This window comes from Gymnoscopelus microlampas (genome assembly GCF_963454915.1).
Source record: "Gymnoscopelus microlampas genome assembly, chromosome: 1".
Lineage (NCBI taxonomy): Eukaryota > Metazoa > Chordata > Actinopteri > Myctophiformes > Myctophidae > Gymnoscopelus > Gymnoscopelus microlampas.
In genome coordinates, this window is record NC_139962.1 from 58083458 (window position 1) to 58108642 (window position 25185).

General features: G+C 41.9%; 1 protein-coding gene across 3 annotated transcripts in view; it reads left to right on the top strand.

The window, feature by feature from the left end:
* Window positions 1-25185, top strand: part of LOC311050845 (disintegrin and metalloproteinase domain-containing protein 10-like) — a 162024-nt gene that overhangs the window by 125366 nt on the left and 11473 nt on the right. For all 3 annotated transcript variants that reach the window (XM_084065015.1, XM_084065016.1, XM_084065017.1), the window contains exons 8-13: window positions 2380-2563; window positions 17570-17733; window positions 18580-18763; window positions 19547-19697; window positions 20789-20972; window positions 22174-22285. In XM_084065015.1, the coding sequence (XP_083921141.1) occupies window positions 2380-2563; window positions 17570-17733; window positions 18580-18763; window positions 19547-19697; window positions 20789-20972; window positions 22174-22285 (979 nt within the window). The remainder of the gene's footprint in view (window positions 1-2379; window positions 2564-17569; window positions 17734-18579; window positions 18764-19546; window positions 19698-20788; window positions 20973-22173; window positions 22286-25185) is intronic.

The following is a 25185-nucleotide window of genomic DNA, read 5'->3' on the forward strand; positions in this document are numbered from 1 at the left end:
AGCGATGCGCTCGGAGCTTGTATATCTGCTATTTTTTAATAGCCAAAGAAATCTAAAATGACAGAGATGCGTTCCCGGATTGAATGGTTTAACCCATTAAGACCTGAGGCCGCGTCTAAAAAAAATCTAAATCCTAAAAAAAAAAATCGGAAAAAAAGATTTTAAAAATATTTTCACGATTTTTCAAAAATAGCAGATCTACAAGCTCATAGCGCGGCACTCGGTGCCGCGCTATGAGCTTTTATATCTGCTATTTTTGAATAGCCAAAGAAATCTAAAGTGACACAGATGCGTTCCAGGTATCAATGGGTTAAGAAGATGAAGAAAATGTTTTTGAATTGTTTTTAAAAAAAAAGTTTTTTGACAATAATGACGTGACCATAATCGGGAACGTCAGGTTGGAAATGGTCAAACCGCCACAATGATCTTATGAATTGGAATTTGAGCTTGAATTTGAATTCAAACTGCACTATGTAACTTTCCTCTTCTACCCCGGATTTGAACCCGGTTTCCTGCGCAAGTGCTGAAATGTTTTACCATTGAGCCAATAGAGCCTGATGCCTGCTTGCTCAGGGGATAAAGTGAATCTCGACCTTCAGGTCAAAAGTCGTGTCAGATCCTGTGTCTAGGTGAGACATGACCTTTGACACCATCTAAATGTCTCAATAGAAGAGCAGGGAGACAAAATACAACCACCCCAATTGTATAAACATACTCTACCATACAGATTGGACAAAATGTCATTTTATTCATTTAAAAAAAGTGACATAGTGCTGCTTTAACCCATTAAGACCTGGAACGTATCTCTGTCATTTTTTGATTTGAGCTAAAAAGCATTATTTTACACTTTGGCTATTGAAACATAGCAGATATACAAGCTCGTAGCGCGGCACCGAGTGCCGCGCTACGAGCTTGTAAATCTGCTATTTTTGAAAAAGCGAAAAGTGAACACTTCAACTCAAATCTTTGCTTCTGGGGGTCCCTGGAACAAAACATTTCGAGATGGGGGTCTGCGACCAAATTCATATACATGTTTGGGTCCTTGACATGAAAAAGTTTGAGAACCACTGATATAGTAACGTAAATGTTTTAAAAAAAACAGTTAAGATCTAGCAGACATTTTGTAGAATCGGCCTCAGGTCTTAATGGGTTAATACATTTTATATGTATTTTATTCATTTATTTCGATTTGCCCCCCCACGTTGAAAACCGAAATCCAGTGAGTTGAAACAAGTCTTTAGGCTCAGATGACTGCCGGCTGCTGTTTTTAATTGGGAACAACGCGTGGCCACGTGCCAAAATCAATGGAAACACCTTGCTGCAGCAGTAGACTTGGCAGCAAGTTTCTTTTTTCTTTCTCACCATCCCCTGTTCAATACTCATCTTCCTCGCTGCTCAGACAGGAAGTCGCATTTTGTACGTGACAGTAGTCTGAAGAGGTGACAGACATTCAGAAAGCAGTTTCCTTTGTGAGCATTCGTTAGGACTTTGTTCCTTGCCAGGCCACGCAGCTGTTTCAGACCGCTCTCTTTCTCTCTGCTATGAAAGAGTCTTGTGAAAAGTTTCAAACGTTGCTGCGTTCAAGGCATCCGGTGCCAACATCCAAATCACCAAGACTCACAGTCTCACAGTCCAAACACTTTGCAGGTTGGTTCGCTCTCAAAAAGATGACGAAAGGGAAGCCAAAAAGGTGTTTTCAATAGTTTTGTGAGAGCTTGAACAAAAGTACAGACATTTCAGACTGTGGCATCATTGTGCACACGCTATAGTATACTACTGTATGTCATTGTACAATTTACAATTGAGGCATTTACAGTAGCAGACGCTCTTATCCAGTTAAAATCTGAGAGTAAATGACATCAACAAACAGGGTAAGTGCAAACTAGAGTGCAAAGAAAGTCACTTAAAGGACGACTTCACCCATTTTCAACCTATCTTCATATAAAGGGTCCTCACTGACTCTCATTATAACATTGCGCCATTTTTGGCAACTCACTCTGTGTCTCAGAGGAGGGCTGTGGACAGTTCAGAAACCCTGCCTACCAGTGACATCATCGATGGGGAATCCAAGCTATTTTAAACTGCAGGCTTTCTATTTCTGGAAAGTTAGCATGCTGTAATAGACGCCATTTTTCTCGCGTTAACAAAAATATAAATAACAAATGTGATCTTGTTTAAAAAAAAAAAAAAAGCCTGATGAGGCTGAAAGTATTAAACGGCATCATTATATCAAAAATATACAAAAAGATGAAATATAGACGTACTGTACAAGTTTTTTTTTTTTTAAAGAATTCTGAAAAGTAACAGTTCCACCCCACAGAGACGATGGCATGAGTCCTCTGAGTTTTCACCCCTGCTCCCAACTCTCTTCCGTTTCAGATCAACACGACCCTGGACGAGAAGGACAAATCCAATCCTTTCCGCTTCGCCAACATCGGCGTGGAGAAGTTTTTGGAGCTCAACTCTGAGCAGAACCACGACGACTACTGCCTGGCCTACGTGTTCACCGACCGGGACTTTGACGACGGCGTGCTCGGCTTGGCTTGGGTCGGGGCTCCGTCAGGTCAGTACACACAACCCACGAATACAGAGCACGCACACACACACACACACACACACACACACTGACACAAACACGATCGTGCGTGTGTGCTGTCCGCAGCCCCTGAAAAATATTATTGTGCATGAATTCAATCTGCTGCACTGGGAACGACAATTGCGTACATGAGGTTAACCCATTAAAACGTCATTTTAGATTTTAACCACTTTAACCATTATTTTATACTTTGGCTATTCAAAAATAGCAGATCTACAAGCTCATAGCGCGGCACTCGGTGCCGCCCTATGAGATCTTGTAGATCTGCTATTTCTGAAAAAACTTGAAAGTTTGTACACATTTTTGAATGTATATATTTTTTAAAGCGACCTCCAGAAGCAAAGATTTTAGTCAAAAATGTTGTTTAAAAAAAATATATGTATTCAAAGATTATGCACAAATGTTTAAGATTTTTTTTTAATTGCAGATCTACAAGCTCATAGCACGGCACTCAGTGCCACGCTATGAGCTTGTAGATCTGCTATTTTTGAATAGCCAAAGAAATCTTAAAAAAGACACCGATGCGTTCCCGGTTTTAATGGGTTAATGTTGCAAGGACTCAAGAATCAGCGACCATTCATGAATCTGAGTGAGGTATATTGCAGGGCGGTTATGTGTTAATATAACTTATATACCGTGTACTGTATGTAATAATGAATACAGTTAAAGTCCTTGACACCTGCATGCTGCAATGTCAGTAGGGATGTTTACTTTTATCAGGTTCGAATGAATCCAAAGTTCCAGTAAAGAAAACTTGTTTTTGAAGTTACATCACATTTTTTATGTAACCAGAATCTAGCTATTATATAAACACCCGCATGTCTCTTCATGATCACAATAAGACTGCAGACAATCATTGTAATCAGGGGAACAGTTGTAACTGTATTGTCTCTGAGAGGGCGATCACAATTATGAACACACTTAGGCCATGTCCACACGTGTATTAGGTGTATCCGCAAAAGTTTTTAATCATTTAGACGTTTCGTCCACAGGGAGCCGGCGTTTTGGGTGCGCGAATACACTAATTTTTGAAACCGGGTCCCAGAGTGAATAACTCTGAAGACGTCATCCTTGCGTCTCCGTGTGTACACCTAAAGACTTATCTTTCCTGAACCGATGACGGCATAGCTACACCTCTCGCGTAACCCGCATGCGCCGACCCCCCCCCCCTTCCCCCCACCCAACAACAACAACAAACATGGCGGCCCCCGTCAGCGTTGCGTTCGTGCTGCAGAAGCTACTTAACGCGATAGGGTTTTTACAGCAACATGTACTGCCCCTACACTACCACCGTCAGCAACAAGTGGACATGGAGAACAGCATATACAACCTGCTGTTTGTGTTTACATCTCACTCTTCTCTCTTGTTGGTGCTTTGTGACAGCTTTACAGCGCCACCCACAGGCCGGGCATATATACTACAGCGTTTTCATTGGATGTGTGGTGTTTTCAGTGGTTTCGTGTGGACACACACATTTCTTGAAACGATTGTGTGTACAGTAAACTTTCTGAAAACGACTCTGTGACTGCGATTTTTGAAAAATCGTGAAAATGTTTGCAAACCTTTGAATGTAACATATAATATAATTTATTTTAAGCGAACATTTGTAACTGAAATGTTTGCTTCTAAGGTTCACTGTCACAAAATATGAGATAGGGATATCTCCATATCTTTTTTTTTTGTGGTCAAAACAAGCCATTTTCGACGGGCGATCACTCTGCAAGGGGGGATCGCGGTAGAAATGTTATTGTTCCAGTCGTTAGACGAAACCCTTGGCCATCGCCCAGACACCTTTTGTTTACATCCGGGCCTCTGGCACTCAATGTGTTAACTCATTCCCTGCCAGACTTATTTCTGGCTGTGTTTTCCCACTGCCAGCGATTTAGTGTTTTTTATAACTTTATAAAATTCACTTTTTTTTTTTGCCATTATGATCGCAAGTGCAATCGTTTCTAAGCACAAAGGCGAGTCGTGCACGTCGCTCAAACAACAAACATTCCGATCGGGCGGAGTCTCTCTCCTCCAGCCCAGTGTAAAAACACCATGTATCGCCATGTGAACGGTCGAATCACTTACTTTTTTCACCTCGCCACAGACCTCGCTAAATCGCTTATGATCGCGTGTTCAACTGTTTGTAGACACACAGGGTAGTTGTGTGAGTGGCCCAGAGAACACATTTTCAATCGGCGACATTCCATTTTGCAATAGTAGCAGTTTCAAAACAGCGTCGCCAAACAGCATTCCGCGGCGGAGAAATGCAAAGCCGAGAAAATACCATTTTAGAGGCGGACCTAAACAGGAAGCGGACGGAACCGAAAATCTTCGATTTGACGTATTTCCGTATCCAGGTGTGCTACAATGAAATGTGTCACTGCGAGAGATGAAAGACGGTGACGGTCTTGTTTTAAAAAAATATTTTGCAAAATTACGTTTTTTACGTCAGAGGCAGGTTTGGTAATTGGAAAAAAATATGTTTTTTACGTCAGTGGCAGTGAATGAGTTAATGGGTTAACCCTGAGAGTGTAAAAAAAAAAAGGATTTTACCGCATACACTGCATTGTTTTGTTGCTGACGGGGTGTGTGGATTCCTTCATCTCTGCCTGGTGAAGGCCAGGGTCTTCTGCTGGGTGGATGTGGACCCCCAGGTTCACAAGATCAGTAATAGAATCAGCGTTGTGCAGAGAAATAACTAACCGTACTGTTGGTTCCCTCGCTGGTGATGTTTATCAGAACACACACACACACACACACACACACTGATAAGCTCTTCTATCGGCCTCCATTTCATTACCCGCTCATTCCCTCTGTGGATGTGTGTAATTTTCATTTCAAGGACGAGGGGAAGGGAATGCATCTTGAACTTTGTGGGGCTTTCAGTCCTGTCAGCATTGTTCCTCTTGATCTCCACACTCTTTCTCTCTCTCTGTGTGTGTGTGTGTGTGTGTGTGTGTGTGTGTGTGTGTGTGTGTGTGTGTGTGTGTGTGTGTGTGTGTGTGTGTGTGTGTGTGTGTGTGTGTGTGTGTGTGTGTGTGTGTGTGTGTGTGTGTGTGTCACTCTCTCTGTGTCTGTCTCTCTCTCTCTGTCTGTGGGCGTTTTGCAGAATGGCATAATGTTGGTAAGGGATGATAAAGAACAGCGTCTTTACTTTCTGCACAAAAATGTGCTTATCGTGAAAAGAAAATTATGCTTTCATAAAGGATCAATGGAGATCAAAGCTTAAACACATTTCTATCCTTTTCAAGGGCGTGAACATGTGCCAGATATAGATTGTGTATTTTTTGTTTTTACCGTGGGTCAGGGATTCTGCTCGTTTTTAATCACAAATTCACAAACGACTCTGGATAAGATGAGAAGGAATAATTATTCAAATATTCCCACCAGTTTTCCATGCATCTCCTCTCTCTCTCTCTCTCTCTCTCTCTCTCTCTGTCTCTCGCTCTATAGTGGAGGGAGGTCTGATCTATAGTGTCATCTCTGTCGGGTGGAACCTCATATGTCCCAAAACTGGAAACTTTTGAGGATTAAAAATTCAAAAAGATCAAAAGTAGCAGATCTATAAGCTCGAAACGCGTCGCTTCCCGCTGCGTTTTTCGAGCTTGCGGATCTTTTGATGTTTTCGTGTGATGCTGTAGGATGATCGAGTAGGGCAGAGGTCTTCAACAGGGGGCTCCGGGACCCCTAGGGGGTCCTCAGAGTTACTACAGGGGCTCCACCAAATCTTTGTGTGAAAGGATTTTTTTTGTTCTTCTTCCATTAACCGCTTGAACCCTCGCATCCCTATTCTGAGAAGAACTTTAGCCAAAAATAGCAGATCTACAAGCGAACGGGAGGTTGTGATGACATTTTTGTTTTGTTTTGCGTAAGCACAGTGAAACCCTCAGTGATTAGCAACCACCAGGGGATGGATCATACTGGAGATAAATATTCTGTGACGACTTGAAAAGGTGAGAACATCGAAAACTCACTGGCAGTCAGGGCCTTATTTAGTTGTATATACTCTGGCAGTGAGAAAGTTAATTTAGCACACAGAAACACAAAAAGTTAAAATGTGGAGATAAGAGGTTTCTGCCGACCATATACCGCATGATGACGATGTCACTCAGGGCCAGGATATTCATGGGGGCCGTAAAGGCCATGGACTCCACGCCCCCTTAAGTTTGGCCTTATGGCACCTCAAGAAATGATATGCCCTGAGGGGCACCGTGCCCCGCCCGGCACCGTGCCCCGCCCCGCCCCCGTGCCCCAGCTGAGTCCACCGTTTTCTCCTCTGCCTCTTTCCTCGTCGATACGTTTGTTTGTTTTTAGACACCAGTCTTTAGTTGAGATTTTGAATTCTTAGCTCCCTCCCCCATCTCTGTATCCGTGTCTTCAAAGTCCAGTGACTCTGGGTAGTCCAGGGCTGAGGTCTCAGCCCTGAGGTATTCTTTATTGTGAATACCAATACATTATTTTGTGAAATAAACATATTTTTATGTATTAATTTATTTCACTCATAGTTATACTGACTTAAAATAATAATCTCAGTTGAATTAAAGGTAGGGTAAGTGATATTAATTGGTTAAACAAAAAGGGTTTTGTAAAAAGGTTACAGCACTATGTTGTGATAGTAATCATTGCTATAGTTTGTTCAGTAACCGTGTTACAGGGTCTCACCGTCTCTCCAGCTCTTTAATAAACAGAAAATACAATGTCAGGTTGGTGGCAAAATGTCAGCCAATCAGGACAGACAACCCATTTATCAGCTTAATTTTGTCTGCTCATTTATTTGTGATATCACTTCCAACTTCACTTGTTTAATTTGTATCCTGTCTGAGTTGTCTCTATCCTGATTGGATAAAATTGGTATCCCGACCTGAAAATGTATTTTCTGCTTATGAACAACGAGATGGAGAGACATGGAGACTCCTGTTACTGAACAAACACTCTATTGCAATGAGTACTGAGAATATAGAGCTATTTAACACTTATTTGAACCAAAGAAAATCACTTACCCTACCTTGTTTTATTTGATGGCCGTCCTGCCTGGTATTTGGACATTTGTGTCCTCAGAAAATGTTCCAACACCAAAGGCCAATAATAACCTTGCCCCTAAAATGATTACATTCGAGATCTGACTGCTGTCCCTTCCCCAAAAAAGGAACAGATCGACAAGCAAGCTGTTGTTTTGGCTTATACTCCTGTCATAAGATGGCGTATAAATGAAGCTTCAGACGGCTGTCGGCAATGAGGTTTTGATGCCAGAGGGAATAAAAAGGAATCAATTTGACAGCTCCCCAAGCAAACAGACCTTAACCCCTTGAAACCGGGAAAGCATCTCTGTCATTTTAGATTTATTTGGCTATTCAAAAATAGCAGATCTACAAGCTCATAGCGCGTCACTTCGTGCCGTGCTATGAGCTCTTTTTTTTTTTAGGGGAACATTTTTAACTCAAATCTTTGCTAATTGGGGTCACTGATTGATTGATTGATTGATGTACTTTATTTAGTAAGACATGAGAACAACAGTACATGGAAGTACAAATTCACAATACAAGGTCTACTAAACTGGAAGACTCATAAAAGCACTGAGCTTGTTTCAAATGAGTTCCCCACGCACACAAATCATGATGACATATAAGAGACAGACAGATATACACAACTACTATAGAATGTCATACAATCAGTTTACAGGTTACTGGTATGAAGAGTGAGAAATATGTACAAAAGGAGAAGGAGAGAGGGCGGGGGGTAGGGGGGTAGGTTAGGTTAGGACTTAGACAGGGGCCATTTTCCAATTGCAGCCTCCTGAAGGTGTATCTTTAGGGCTGTTTTGAAAGAGAGTAGGGTTTTACACTCCTTTACTCCTTTTGGTAGGGCGTTCCACATTTTTGATGAATAGCATGAGAACGAGTTACTTCCCTTTGTTGAGCCAAAAAAGGGTTGGACAAGGTTTGTGGAGCTGCCTCTGGTATTGTGATCATGGACATCATTAACAATTTGGAAGTATTTTGACAAATACAGGGGGATCCCAATGTTGTGGTATATCTTGAAGACCAGGCCCATAGCAAGTTGCTGTACTCTGTCCGCAACCCTAAGCCATCCAATCCTATCAAAATGATCAGGGGTTAGATGGGTTTTGTAATTGAGGCCAAGAAGTAGCCTTACAAGTTTGTTTTGGGATGTTTGGAGCCTTGTTTTTAAGGCCTTGGAGGTGTTGTCATACCACGAAGTACATGCATAATCATAATGACCTTGTATGAGGGCCACTGCAAGAGTCTTCAGAGTCTTCTTACTGACTTTACGATCAATACTCCGCAAATAGCGTGTTTTTTTGTGGACCGTTTTGATCGTTTTTTCAGCATTTTTGTCACCAGAGAGGTCAGCCTCCAAGATAGAGCCCAGGTAGGTAATTTCGTTTTTTCTTTTGATGATATCATCAAAAGAAAAAACTGGAACAAAATGTTTTGAGATGGGGGTCCACGGCCAAATACATATCATTTTGGGGGTCCTTGACATGAAGTTTGAGCGACACTGATATGTGCAAAAAAAAATAACTAAAATTGGAGGCTAACTCCACCCCTGGCTAACTGGCTAACTCCACCCCCCTTTGGTGGAGTTAGCTGGTTTAGCAGAAAGTTTGCGGATCCAATGGAGTTAGCTGGTTTTGTCGCTTTTTAATGCTTTTAATTGGTTCAATATTTTTTTTACCAACACACAGACGTAAAGGGTGTTCAATAGCACTGATTTATGGGAAAAAAATGCAAAAGCGTCAAAGTGTAGTTAGCTGGTTTCTGCCCGACATCAACGATTATAGTACTGTAGCGACATACGTTTTTCAGAACACTGTTAGGATTTAGAAGACTTTTTTGGGGATCGGCCTCAGGTCTTAATGGGTTAATAAATCTGTCAAACACTTACATGTTGACACACGCGCACGGCAGCACGAACACACACACACACGCGCGCACACACACACACACACACACATACAAACACACACGCACACAAACTAAATTAGGACAATATTCATTAAGAACTTTTTGGAACTTAGCCTAGTCCGGACGGACGGAAATTGGGAGACTTGTGAAAAATGATGACGCCTGTATGGGAGTGGGTTATTGCTTCTATAAATTGATAACTAAATGTCTAATAGCCCAATTAGCAGTTTCATTACAGGAATTATTTCTACAAGAAAATAGTCCCCCGACTGCCTGCACAAACAAGGTGGATGTTTTATATTTAGATTCCTTTCTTCAAGTTTGTCAGCCTCATTGTGCAGCTCTTGCCTGTTGTCACGTGCTGTTTTTTTGGATACCGGGATAGAAATCTCACAAAATGTTATTAAAATACACCTTTGGTGGCCGAACATTTCAAATGACACCTTTTCGCTTCACAATCTCATCTTTCTGTATACTCTGCGTGTCGTCCTCTCACGGCAGGCTCCATTCACTCCACCACATCTTCACTATACATTTTTTTTGGTGGATTTTTACCTCGATCTGAGATGAGACACCTGATTCGGATGCTATCAATTCCATTGAATGGGACATTATCACGTTTTATCAGACCATTTTATGGATGAAGTAGGGACATGCTGACCTACGCGATTTATCAGACCATTCATTGGGTGTTATCAGGACATACCGACGGAGATGACTTATATAAAGTAAAGTTTTGGTTTCGGACCATGTCGGAGGCACCCAGTCTCAAGCGAACTGGAGCCACGCGAGACACCACCGACCGAGCTAAAGCGAGCGAGTTGCCGTGCTGAACGCTGCGACGTTCGCCTGAGCCTACTCAGCGCCGTCCGAGTTATGTACCCAGGGACGTGCACAGATAGACTCTAGGTGGTGCTAGAGCACCTGCCCTTCTTTGCCCTCTTGACCAGAAGTGCCCTTTTGAAAAAAAGATAAAAGTTTACAGCAGGGGTCTTCAACAGGGAGTCCGGGACCCCTAGGGGGTCCTCAGAGTTACTACAGGGGGTCCGCCAAATCTTTATGTGATATGATTTTTCTTTTTACCATAATCACTTGAAACCTAGCATCCCTTTTCTGAGGAAAACTTTAGCCAAAAATAGCAGATCGATCGGCTATTTTTGGTATTTATTAGTATCATTTTACTTGAGCACCTGCTCCTCAAAATGTCTGTGCACGCCACTGTATGTACCGATAGGCACAGAATGGTAAATCATGTTGTGGGGGCTGCTCTGTCTCCGGGTAGGTCACTATCTCCTGATTACGCCCTACTTCACCCATTCAATGACCCAATGGTCTGATAAAACGTGATAATGTCCCATTCAATGCATTGACAGCATTCAAAGCCGGTCAATGAGATTGTTTCTGATACGACGCTAAAAACGCTCGATCATATACTCCAGTATTTCTCTACACTTTTTTGTGTCAAGGACCCCCAAATTGATACATATTTGGCCACGGACCCCCATCTGAATTTTCTTTGTGCCACGGACACCCAGAAGAGAAGATTTATGTTAAAAAAAAAACATTCAACATTTTCGATATTTTTCTAAAATGTTAAAAAATAGCAGATGTACAAGCTTGCAGTGCGGCATGAAGTGTCGCGCTGTGAGCTTGTAGATCTGCTATTTTTTAATAGCCAACATACTGTATAAATGGATATAAAGTGGTTAAAATGATTGTGACGCTATATTAATGTTTTTTTGCTGGGCGGACCCCCTGGAACCTCCCCAAGGACCCCCTGGGGGTCCCCGGACCCCACTTTGAGAACCACAGGTTTACGCTTTTTGGAGAACCTGTCAATTGGTCACCACAATAAGCAACGACAGAGAAACTAACACAATTGTGTACAACTCAAGAAGTCTTCCCATAATGAAAAACTTGGTTCTATTATATATTGGGTTCAATGTGTGTTTTTTTTCTAAACCGGCACACCTGATGTATGGAGTTTATCAGTTCCTTTTTGTTTGGCTCCCCAATGTCCAGTTCAGACACCACCACACCCGCAATATGAAACAAAAAAGGAAAAACGATCAATAACAGGTGAATTAGCAATACTCTACACTGGGATGAATCAATTCAGAGGTTAAGAGAGGAGAGAGAGGAGTGCACCGAGCGAGTGTGCTGAATGCTGTAGTAGACTGAACCGAGAATGAACCCGTTCCAACCCGCTAATGGGCCTCTTATTGAATCGGACCAATTGCCGCCTGCACATAAGCAGCTGCAGTGAAAGGCCAGACGCGTACACACACATACTCACACACACTCTCACACACACACTTACTCACGCACACACACACACACACACACACACACACACACACACACACACACACACACACACACACGCACACACAGCACACACATTGTTTGATGCCTTAAGTGCTCTGAGCTCATGTATCTTTGTAGCTGGAAGCTGTTGCCTGTGGGCTTGCCCCTGGATGACTGGACTTGCAGGTTTATGGGAAATAAAAGCTGCCCCTCCCCCTCCCTTACAGCCCTCAACAACCACAGCGTTGCCAGACTTTTGTGGGAGAAATAAGCAACCGGGGGTCTGGGAAAACGAGCCCAAAAGAAGCAACTATTATAGGGCACATGAGCACTTTAAACCTATATACTATGCTGTATACGACTAGCCTGGTAAACCCTCCCTCCGGAAATCTCATTTCAATTCGATTTCAGAAAGGAGTCTGGTCTGAAACGCCTTTCTCCAATAATCGCTCTGCTCGCCGAGCCGACGAGCCTATCAGCGTCGTCGCTCATTGTTCTGTGATTGACAGCGACAGTTGGCCAATCAGGTGGCGAGTTCGAGTGAGCCCGAATGAACCCGAGTGCAGCCTGAGAGCCGCCGAAAAAAGACGAACGGCAGCCATTGTTGTTGTGCGAGTGCCTTCACTTCTTACTTTCAGTTTTATAACGCTTTCAAACTTCTTTTTTGAGGCACGGAATTTACTTATAAGATATCGTTTGGATAGAATTTAGTTGTTTAACTTCATATATGTGGTCAATTAATCATGACAGAGCCTATTTAAAAATATAAATTTAGAGAACCGGCAGGGGCGGGGAGTGACACGCATGTATCCCAATAAGGCAACCTATTTTCGGCATGGCCGTCCCAAAAGTCCCGTTGCGTCACATAGTCTGGAGCTCGTCAAATTGAACTGCTCATTGGCTGAAGGGGAAAAACGATCATTGGTTGAAGGGGTTGTCAGTCAACGGTATTACTCCCGCCCAACTCCAGCCCACAGCGATTATTGCAGAAAGGCGTTTCAGACCAGACTCCTTTCTGAAATCGAATTGAAATGAGATTTCCGGAGGGAGGGTTTACCAGGCTAGTATACGACGGCTATTTGAAAATAGCCGATCTACAAGCTCACAACGCGTCGCGATGCGTTGTGAGCTTGTAGATCTGCTAATTTCAAACACGTCTTGAGATAGAATGTGGAATATTTGGAATATTTTTGAAACATTTCAACTCTGGTACGATGGGCTCCCTGGCACAAAACATGTTCATATGGGGGGTTGGTGGCAAATACACATTAATTTGGGGGTTCTGTGACATGAAAATGTTTAGAACCACTGGTTTAGATAATAATTAAAACATTTAGGAAGCAAATACACTTTAAGAAACAAGCCCCCCCCCCCCAAAAAAAAGAAACGCAACGGGCAACTACCAATATTCACAAGCGACTTTACAGAAAAAGAAGCCTTAAAGTCGCTTATAATAAGCGGACATGGCAACACTTGACTGCCATGCTATCACTGCCTGGACACAATAGACTGGGTTTAGCAGGGATTTTGACAAGAATTCCTTATTTGAGAGCTGATAGAGAAGAGGTTCAGACCCCTATTTATGGACACGCATACACACAACAGGACCAGCTCAGTGGTCTTGTGGTTGGAGTGTCCGCCTTGAGATGATTGGGAGGTCAGGGTTCGATTCCCCGGCCGGGGTCATGCCTCCCTGCTTGACTCACAGCATCAAGGGTTGGATTAGGGCGTAAGCATAGAGTTAAAAATAATAGAGAGGTAATGAAAATCCCCGCCCATTCACTTGTTGCATGCGCAGTAGTGTCACCTCCATTCGCAACCCTGTGAGCCGAGCCCATTGGTCGAAACCAATAATATCCAGCCATAATAAGCTGCAGTACCTATGATTGGCCACCATGTGCAATGCGCTTCACTGCTCCCTCTCGGTTCTGGGGGCTTGGGGGTAAGTCACTGCGAAATACTAGTAGCGTCATGTCCAGGGGGTGTACAGGTACATCAAGCTGCCCGTCATCTGTGTTTGGAGAAAAAATATATATTTTCTTACCCTTTGGATACATTTCTTTACTTTTTTTTACTTTTTCATATCCATATGAGTAAAATCGCCCGGCTGATTTGTTTATTTTTTTAGACACCTATAAGAACACATTGGTGAAGAAAGCTATTGGTAGTACATTTTTTCACAGATGGTCCAAACATCTTGCTAAAATTCCCTAACTATTAGTTTGTGATAATGGCATTGCAAACACCAATTAACTCTTGTATTTTGCATTTGAAGGAGGTTGCCATAGGGCCTAGACAATAGGTCTTTTCCTCCTTGTTTTTCCTGATACAAAATTAAAAAAAAAAACACTGTAAACAACTAATTATATTATACTACAGGGTACTATTATTGCATCCACACACAGAAAATGAAAGGGAGTTTATCTCACCTGAAAGGCAATTATTTCTTGTAATGACCATTTTGAGCAGTTACCCGACCAGCCATCCAACAGTGATATGTTCCCTATGGGAATATCCAATACAAAAAATAACGCCATGACCCAGGGGGATATAGCGCCCTCTAGCGGTGAGTGATGTCAGACTTCGCCGGTGCTCTATAGAGGAAGTTTCTGAACACGGGCGTCATCACCGTTCAGAACTCCGCTTCCCACGTCCCCCCCTAAGGTCTCACACATCCCCTTCGCCCACGAGGTCGGACACAACTTTGGCTCTCCTGTGAGTAACTACGGTCCTCCTGAGCCTCTAGCTTCAATTTACTGTGTATACTCCATAGAAACCATGGTGTCACTTGCCAAAAAGAACAGATTGTGTAGCTTGTAGATCTTTCTTTTTGGCAAGTGACGAGTTCGACTCCCGATCCCGACTGCCTTTGCTGTGTCCCCCCCCCCCCCCCCCCGTCTTTCTCCCCATTTCCTGTCGGACTGCTTTCCTCTCAAATAAAGGCAGAAAAAGCCCCCAAAAATATTTTGAAAAAAGCTTGTAGATCTGCTACTTTTGATGCTTTTGCATTTGAATTCTGAAAAGTGACAGTTTTGGACATATGAGGTTTCATACCCCTATTTATATGGACACGCATACACACAGTATCACTGTTGGATGGCTGGTCAGGTAACTGCTCAAAATGGTCATTACAAAAAATAATTGCCTTTCAGGTGAGATAAACTCCCTTTCATTTTCTATGTGTGGATGCAATAATAGTACACTGTAGTATAATTAGTTGTTTACAGTGTTTGTTTTTTTATTTTGTATCAGGAAAAACAAGGAGGAAAAGACCTATTGTCTAGGCCCTATGGCAACCTCCTTCAAATGCAACATACAAGAGTTAATTGGTGTTTGCAATGCCATTATCACAAACAAAACAACTAAAACGGTTGGTGGTGTTACAGTAGATTTTTTCTAAGTCTTGTTAAAGTGGTTAAAATGATTGTAGCGCTATATTAACAAATTTAGCTCGGGACCCCCTGGTATCCCCCCCCCCCCCCCCCCCCCCCCCCCGCCCAAGGACCCCTTGGTTTGAGAACCAATGCCTTACACAGCCCTGGGTGTTGCCCTTTTCTCGTCTTATACAGTACCTTGTTTGTTTCCTGGTTTGAGAGGCATAAAAGGCTACAAACTAGGTTCTTTTTTTGTAATACTATAAAGATGCTATGAATGACTCGCCGTGCCCTGATAGTGGGTTATTTTGAGTGTACTGTACGTGAGCACAGTGTAGAGGTTTACTCTGTGACTTGTGGTGACGTGACCCCCAACGTCCCCCATAGCTGTGGCTGTCACACTCCTCTAGAGACACATTGAGGGCCACCTGGTCACTTTGCTGCTGTGTGTACAGATGGCACACAGTTTACACATACATACACACACACACACACACACACACACACACACACACACACACACACACACACACACACACACACACACACACACACACACACACACAGGAAATAAGGTATTTTTTTGTGTTTTAACCTTTTGACAGATATTTAGTGTTAAAGAAACCTCTTATCTCCATGTTTTAACTTTTTGAGTTTTTTCGTAAATTAACGCCCTACTTGATCATACTGCAGTTTCACATAAAAGCATCTAAAGTAGCAGATCTGCACGCCGCGTTTTGAACTTGTAGATCTGCTACTTTTGATGCCTTTGAATTTGAATCCTGAACAGTAACAGTCTTGGACATATGAGGTTTCCACCCGACGATATATGTATACTGTATGGGCTAGTCATTTTTTGTCAATGAAAACATCAATCAATCAAATAGTATGGTGTTAAAGAAAACGAATATACTTTGTTCGACGAATATCGAAAATAGCTCAACTACAAGCTCACAGTGCGTAGAGGTTCGACGCTTTGTGAGGTTGTAGATCTATTTTTTGAGGCTTTGCGAGGTTGTAGATCTATTTTTTGAGGCTTTGTGAGGTTGTAGATCAATTTTTTTTCTCGAAAAGAAATGTAATTTGTCGTGTGTGTGTGTGTGTGTGTGTGCGCGCGCGCCAAGGACAAGGTTTCAACAACTTGGGATGCCCAAAGACGCTGGCAAAGTATTATGCTGTCTATAATTGCCAGCCGCCATACTGTATATGGCGGAGACGCTGCTACTTATACCCATAGACTACTGAGTGACATGGCTTATTACAGTGAAAGTGGTCACTCCCGGTGATAGAGAACAGTGCGATCTTATATAAAACCACCAAAAAACTAAAATTACGTTTTTTATGTCCGTGGCAAAATTGGTAATTGGGGATTTTTTTATTTTTTTTTACGTCCTTGGCAGTGAGTTAAGAACATTTTGATGCCAATACTTTTGTACTTTTACTCAAGTACACTTAATTCCGGACTTGTACTTGTAACAGAGTATTTCTATATTGCATTATTATTATTTTTTAATTTTTTAAGATATTTTTGGGGACTTTTTAGGCCTTTATTTGACAGGACAGTAGGCTGACAGGAAATGGTAGAGTGATGGCGGGGGGGGTGACACACAGCAAAGGTCGTCGGATTCGGGGGTCAAACCCATGACACGCTGTCAAGCTTGATTACCGCCGTATGTGGTATGCGCCTGGACCGCTAGGCCAGCGGGCGCCCCTCTATATTGCAGTATTGATACTTTTACTTAACCCTTTAAGGCCGGGAAGGGAACGCATCTGTGTCATTTTAAGATTTCTTTGGCTATTTTTAGAAAAATCCTGAAAAGTTGTGCAAATCTTTATACATTTTAAACTCAAATCTTTGCTTCTGGGGGTCCCTGGAACAAAATATTTTTAGATGGGAGTGGGTCCGCGGTCAAAGACATATTATTTTGGGGGTCCTTGACAAGTTTGAAAACCATTGATAATATAGCAACATACCGTAAGTAAAAAAAATAATTAAAAAATTCAAACTTTCGGAAAAAAATACTTTAGGATTTAGAAGACATTTGTAAAATCCTCAGAAGCAAAGATTTGAGTTAAAAACTTTCGCTTTAAAAAAGTATATATATATTTACAAAGTAAAGATTTGCACACATTTTCACGATTTTTCTAAAAAATAGCAGATCTACAAGCTCATAGCGCGGCACTCGGTGCCGCGCTATGAGCTTGTATATCTGCTATTTTTGAATAGCCAAAGAAATCTTAAAATGACACAGATGCGTTCCCGGTCTTAAAGGGTTAAGTCAAACATGCGAGTACTTTTTTCCACCACTGCTCTCCTTTATGTGTACAAATAAATTGTTAAAATGTGTGTGTTTTTTTGTCATCTGCTTTCTCAGGAAGCTCTGGAGGAATCTGTGAGAAGAGTAAGCTGTACTCTGATGGGAAGAGGAAGTCTCTGAACACGGGCATCATCACCGTGCAGAACTACGCGTCCCACGTCCCCCCTAAGGTCTCACACATCACCTTCGCCCACGAGGTCGGACACAACTTTGGCTCTCCTGTGAGTATAACTCCGGTCTGGACCTGTCCTCCTGAACCTCTATACTGTAGCTTCAATTTACTGTGTATACTCCATAGAAACCATGGTGTCACTTAACAAAAAAAAAAACAGATTGTGTTGCTTGTAGATCTTTCTTTTTGGCGAGGGACACCCCTCATTCGATGGAGCATAAATTGAGCGTATTTCTCCAGCCTCTCCACTGTGTGAAGAGCTTTTCTGTTCCGAACTATGTAACTGCATTGAGTAGAGCATTGGTTCTCAAAGTGGGGTCCGGGGACCCCCAGGGGTCATTGGGGGGGGTTCCAGGGGGTCCCCAGCTAAATGCGTTAATATAGCATCACCATAATTTTAACCTTTTATACTTTGGCTATTCAAAAATAGCAGATATACAAGCTCATAGCGCGGCACCGAGTGCCGCGCTATGAGCTTGTAGATCTCATGAGCTTGTAGATCTGCAAAAAAAAAAAAAAAATCGTGAAAATTTGTGGAAATCTTTTGAATTTATGTTTTTTTAAAGTGAACATTTTTAACTCAAATCTTTGCTTCTGGGGATTCTACAAATGTCTCCTCTAAATCCTAACGTTTTTTTTAGTTTTTTTTTACCTATATTGCTATGATATCAGTGGTTCTCAAACTTATTCATGTCAAGGACCCCCAAAATGATATGTATTTGACCGCGGACCTCCATCTCAAATATTTTGTTCCCGGGACCCCCAGAAGCAAAGATTTGAGTTACAAATGTTCGCTTAAAAAGAAAAAAATATATATATTTTGAGAACCAATGCAGACACACACACACACACACACATTTTTGTGGAATTTCTAGATGCATGTTGTTTTTTGCAGCATGACTCCGGGACAGAATGCACCCCAGGAGAGTCTAAGATGCAGGACAAGAAGGAGCGGGGGAACTTCATCATGTACGCCAGAGCCACGTCGGGCGACAAGCTCAACAACAACAAGTTCTCACCCTGCAGCGTCCGCAACGTCAGCCAGGTCCTGGAGAAGAAGAAGGATAGCTGCTTTGTCGGTAAATACCATATAGACTGTAAAAACAAATATATGGACGCAGGAAACCGTCACTTGCCCCATTGGTTTCTACTGTACTGACCCGTTTTGAAGCCACTGTTTTGGCGCAAATTTAGCTCTGGTCCATAGCGTTTGAAAATACATTGGCAACTGGCGGCCCGGGGGCCACATGCGGCCCCCACCTTCCCTTAATGCGGCCCGCAGGTTAATATCAGAATACTGATATATTATTTCTTTCAGCTGTTACAATTCCGAACATGCAAACATGACCCGCTTTAATTACTTCAGTCTATATTATAGTAGCTTAAATGACTAGTATTCAAAATCTTTTTTATGTCCGTTTGTATTTAAGTTCATAAAGTTAACATAAGTATAACTAAATGCATTTGAAATGACATTAAAATGTTACATTTCAGGATTCAAATTCAAAAATAACAAAAATAGCCGATCTACAAGCTCTGTACAAGCTTAAAACGTTTTGAGCTTGTAGATCTGCTATTTTTGCTACTTTTGTGTGACATACAGTAGAATGGCGAAGTACGGCATTAATTTACGAAAAAAGTTCAAATACGGAGATAAGAGGTGTTTGCCCAACAGTATATGTAATGTGGCATAATGCGTACTAATGATGATAATGAGTACTTTTACTTTTGGTACTTTAAGTACATTTTGATGCCTTTTTGACGTTTGCACTGTACCCTGTTAATGGTGTGTGTGTGTGTGTGTGTGTGTGTGTGTGTGTGTCTGTGTGTGTGTGTGTGTGTGTCTGTGTGTGTGTGTATAGAGTCTGGCCAGCCTATCTGTGGTAACGGGCTGGTGGAGACAGGAGAAGAGTGTGACTGTGGCTACAGCGATCAATGCAAAGACCCCTGCTGCTACGATGCCAACGAGGCCGACGGCAGGAAGTGCAAGCTAAAACCCGCCAAGATCTGCAGGTCAGTGAACGTGGCGGCCAAACGGCTTCATCCGCAGGATCGTTTAGACGTTCTTGTCGTTTTAACGTCTTTTAACCACTTAAGCCATATTTTTATACTTTGTACTTTATACTTTGCCGCACGATGGTGTCGTAATGATGTACAAGCTCACAACGCGTCGATTTTGCAACCCGTTGTGAGCTTTTAAATCTGCTATTTTGTGTCGGTTTTCACCTATTGTGACAGCCGAAAATAGCTGATCTACAAGCTTGTAGCATCGTGATGCATTGTGACTATTGTGCCCAAAATTGGGTGCTCGGGTAGAGCAGGGGTTTGAGTCGACTACGGTGCATCCAGTTGACTTAACGACTAAATTGGGGAGAAAAAGAGGTAAAAAAAAGAACTACCTACTCTAAAATTTGTAGAGTTGGCAATCACAGTGAGCTTGTAGTTCTGCTATTAACAAAATATATATTTGAATATTTTAGGGATGAATAGGGACGCCAGGATGTCTATACGAAAGCAATAGGCTCTATTCACAGCAGCCATATTATGAAGACATTCACAGGTGTTACCAATGATACTAATGAAGGCTCTGTTCCATTCTGGTCAAACAGAGTCAGGGTGCTGATGTTGTGCCTGTTGGCTCACTGGAAACACTCTGCTACACCAGTGGGTCTACAGTTGGGGTCCAGGGACCCTCATGGGCTTCCAAATGGCCCCTTACGTGTGTGTAACTCTGAGAGTGTACGAATGGAACCAAATGGACCCTTACGGGTCCATTTGGTTCCATTTGTACACTCAGAGTTATGGGGGTCGTGGAAACCACTGTGCTAGACTAAATGGAACAGAGCCTTCATTAGTATCATTGGTAGCACCTGTGAAAGAAGTGATAATATGGCTGCTGTGCATAGAGCCTATTGAACGTGATCCCATGGGCATGTTAGACGTGATCCCCACGTCGACATGCTTCACCAGCTTGTAGCTCAGCTAGTGTTCGACACACCAGGCTGAAAGTGGTTAAATCAACGCATAGTTTTTTTTGCATATTATTTTGTTGATTAACTTTGGCCCTCGGCTTACTGTGTGTGTGTTCGTCAATCTCCCAACAGTCCCAGCCAGGGTCCCTGCTGCACACCGGAGTGTACTCATAAGGGCACCAGCGAGAAGTGCAGACTGGAATCGGAGTGTGCTCATGAAGGCACGTGCAACGGTGTCACCGCCCAGTGTCCTTCATCTGAACCCAAGGCCAACTTCACCGCCTGCCACGGGGAGACACAAGTGTGCCTCAACGGGGTAAGCTGCCTTCACCATGGCTCCATGACTTTGCTGTGATCCTATTAGACCAGTGGTTCTCCGACTTTATCCAAGTCAAGGACCCCCACATTGATATGTATGTATTAGGGCATTCACGAATAGTGATTTTTAGTATTCGAATTATTCGACCTATAAGTATTCGAATATTCGATTAATCGATTTGATTATAAAAAATAAAATAATAAAAAAATAAAAAATAAAAAAATAAAAAAGTTTTTTTTTTTTTTTTTTTTTTTTCAATGACATTGATGACTGGACTCAAGGAATGCGAGTTGACGTCACACCAGAGCTCACAGCTGCATGTCTGCTGCAGAAAAGCTACAAAAAAAAAAAAAATCTAAAAAAAAAAAAAAAAAAAATTAAAAAAAAAAAAAAAAATTTTATCGAATAATCGAATAGTGGTTTGATAGTCGAATAGTCGGTTTGATAGTCGAATATTCGAATATTCGATTATTCTGTTAATGCCCTAGTATGTATTGTACGTATCAGTGTCATTTTAGATTTCTTTTGCTATTCAAAAATAGCAGATCTACAAGCTCATGGCGCGGCACCGAGTGCCGCGCTATGAGCTTGTATATCTGCTATTTTTGGAAAATCTTGAACATTTTGTGCAAATCTGAATATATATATTTTTAAAGCGAACATTCGTAACTCAAATCTTTGCTTCTGGGGGTCCCTGGAACAAAACATTTTGAGATGGGGGTCCGTGGCCAAATACATATCTAAAAGTGTTTTCTAAATCCTAATAGTGTATCGCTATATGAGTGGTGCTCCAACTTTTCCATATGAAGGATCCCCAAAATGATCTGTATTTGGCCGCGGACCCCCATCTCAAAATATGTTGTTCCAGGGACCCTCAGAAGCACATATCGGAGTTGTTTGCTTTAAAACATATACTGTATATATTCAAAGATTTGCACAAATCTTCCACGATAAAAAAAAAAAAAGGCAGATCTACAAGCTCATAGTGCCGCCCTACGAGCTTGTAGATCTGCTATTTTTGAACAGCCAAAGACATCTAAAATGACAAGAGATGCATTCCTAGTCGTAATGGATTAAGTACTGCATGCGTGTGTTGTGTGAGTCAAAATGCGTCTGAACAGCTGTACTGTAGGTGCACTTGGCGTATGTCATGGATGTCTGAATGATGTTAACGCTGGCTGTGGGGGGGCTTCAACAGGGATGCTCGGGCTCCATCTGTGAGAAGTACGGGCTGGAGGTGTGCACCTGTGCCCCCGAGGAGGGCAAGGACGAGGCGGCCGAGCTGTGCCACGTCTGCTGCATGGAGAAAAGTGAGTGGCAGTCAGACAGCGGGGGAGAAAAGTATACTCGCATGTTTTACTTAAGTGAAAGTGATCAATACTGCAATTTAGAAAGACTCGGTTACGAGTATAAAGTCCGGAATTCAAAATGTACTTGAGTAAAAGTATTGGCATCAAAATGTACTTAAAGTACCGAAAGTAAAAGTACTCATTAATGCGGCATGTCCAATTTCCAATGTCCAAAGTTTTCAAAATTATATTGTATAAAAATCTTTTGAAAATAGCAGATCTACAAGCTCACAATGCGTCGCGATGCGACGCATTGTGAGCTTGTAGATCTGCTATTTTCAAATGGCCGAAATGTATATAGGGCTGAAGTGGTTACTGTATGTTTTGTAATAATGGTCAAAATCTACAAAGTAACTAGTAACTAAAGTTTTCAAATAAATATAGCGAAATAAATGAGTAAAAGTACAATATTTGCATCCGAGATGTAGTGGAGTAGATGTAAAAGTATTGAAAGTTTGAAGTACTCCAGTAAAGCAAAAAATGCCTCAAAATTGTACTTAAGTACAGTACTTTAGTAAATGTACTTAGTTACGTTACACCACTGGTGGCAGATACTGCAGAGCCTAACTCCGAACAAACAAAAAGCTCTTTGGACGCAACAGCCTTCAGTCGGGAGAGAGAGAGAGAGCTACAGGCTCTTTGGATCAGTATCTGAGCTGGGCACGATCTAACTCACTGTTGCCACAACACAAGCCCTTCCGCATTGCAGTATGGCAGTAATGTTCCAGACTAAACAGGAAATCATTTCATTTTGTATTAACAAGTCAGGCAATTAGACAACAAACTACTAGCGGCTACGTGGTGTTGTTTGTTTTTTTTGCACTCTTTTGATTTGAATGCTTCAGTCTAAAAAGGTGTCTCGGCCTGAGGCCCATGACCCACTTACTGTATAATTCCAACACACTTTGCCAGTCTGGGATGGCTCAGGGTAGAAGATGGGGTTAAGCAAATCAAAATGGGATTGGTATTTCACACATTAACTCATATACTGCCTAGAACGACTAAAACGACTTCTGTCCATAAGCCATGCCTGCCAAGAACGACTAAAACGACTTTTTAAAAAAATTAAAAAAAATAAAAATATATATTTTTTTTTTTTTAGATTTTTTTTTTTTTTTTTGACCCAAAGACCAAGGAGATATGATTTTTCGAAGATATAGACTCCCATCCACTTCCTTGTTAACTTAAAACTTAAAAATTCTGTATCTCGGCTCCTGAGTACTTTTTTTTTTCAATGAAAAATATGGCAATGTTCAAACGCAGCCAGAATAATTCTGGCAGTGAATGAGTTAAGACCGCTTCTAAAAAATGTCTAAATCCTAACAGTTTTTCGGAAAAAAATGTAAAATATAATAATATTTTTCACGATCTTTCAAAAATAGCAGATCTACAAGCTCATAGCGCGGCACTCGGTGCCGCGCTATGAGCTTGTAGATCTGCTATTTTTGAATAGCCAAAGAAATCTAAAAATGACAAAGACGCCGTTCCAGGTCTTAAAGGGTTAACACATCGAGTGCCAGAGGTTTTTTAAAACAGGGTACATCCAATGCCAGCGTTTCTTACCCTTTACGCCGATCGTTTTAGAGCTGCAGAAGCCTCCACGAGGACCCCGGATGTAAACAAAGGGTGTCTGTGCGATGGCCGAGGGTCCCGGCTAACGACTGGAACAATAATATTTCTAGCGCGATCCGCCATTGCAGACTTGCAGAGTGATCGCCCGTCGAAAAATGGCTTGTTTTCACCACTGTAAAAAAGTATGGAGATATGGACCTTTTTCTTGGAGCGGACGGAAGTGACGTTTTTTGGGCCTTCGTCACATCCGTCCATTCCATTTTAAAGGGTCCTAGGATCATTCCTAAGTTGCGTTAGAGCGCCCCTTGTGGAAAAAGAAATTTGTGAAAAAACGAAGATTCTCGTTTATTGCACTCGACGGGTGTATTTGCAAACACAAAGATTCTCGTGTTTGGCACTCTATGTGTTAAGATGCTCAAAGGGGCTCTGCCCTCAATGCCCTCATGCCTGTCTTAACTACTTCAGAGGGGGGGGCTTTTGGTGTTTTTTTTTATTTTTATTTTTTTTATGGCCTGCCCAACACCCGTGGCCCTTATCAAGACAAACATTTGACAAATAATTATACATCTACTACCATTATTATTGACCTAGTAAATGACCCCACAAAAAGACCACCCCAAAAAATCGGGCAGCGCGCGCAGATGTGCCCTTTTCTAAACTTTGAGCACCTGCCCCTTTAGTGCCCTCTGCACGGCCCTGAGTGACACCCACAGCCACACCACTAGGGGGAGTGACCATGATGTAACACTGGTTTATTTTAGAATTGGCCTGAAAAAAACATCTACTGTATCAGGAGACCACAAGGGAATGTAAATTCCCATCAAAAGGAGGTGTCATTCACTGCCAAAGTTTTTTTCCTTTTCCTCCTTTGTACATATAGTGTTTTGTATTTGTTGATGACATGTATTATTGTGTTTATTATGTTTGAACACATAGGACCACAATGGAAACAAGTCCCCAGGACTTTTTGGTGTTATCCTTTTAGCTTTAACCCATTTAGACCTGAGGCCAATTCTACAAATGTCTTCTAAATCCTAACAGTTTTCTGAAAAACTGTTGTTGCTACAGTATACCCGTGGTGCTCAAACTTTTTCATGTCAAGGACCACCCAGAATGATATGTATTTGGCCGCGGACCCCCCATCTCAAAATGTGAGAATCTGATATGGGGACCCCCCAGAAGCAAAGATTTCAGTTAAAAATGTTCGCTTAAAAAAAAATAATATATATATATTCAAAGATTTGCACACATTTTCAAGATTTTTCAAAAATAGCCAAAGTATAAAATAA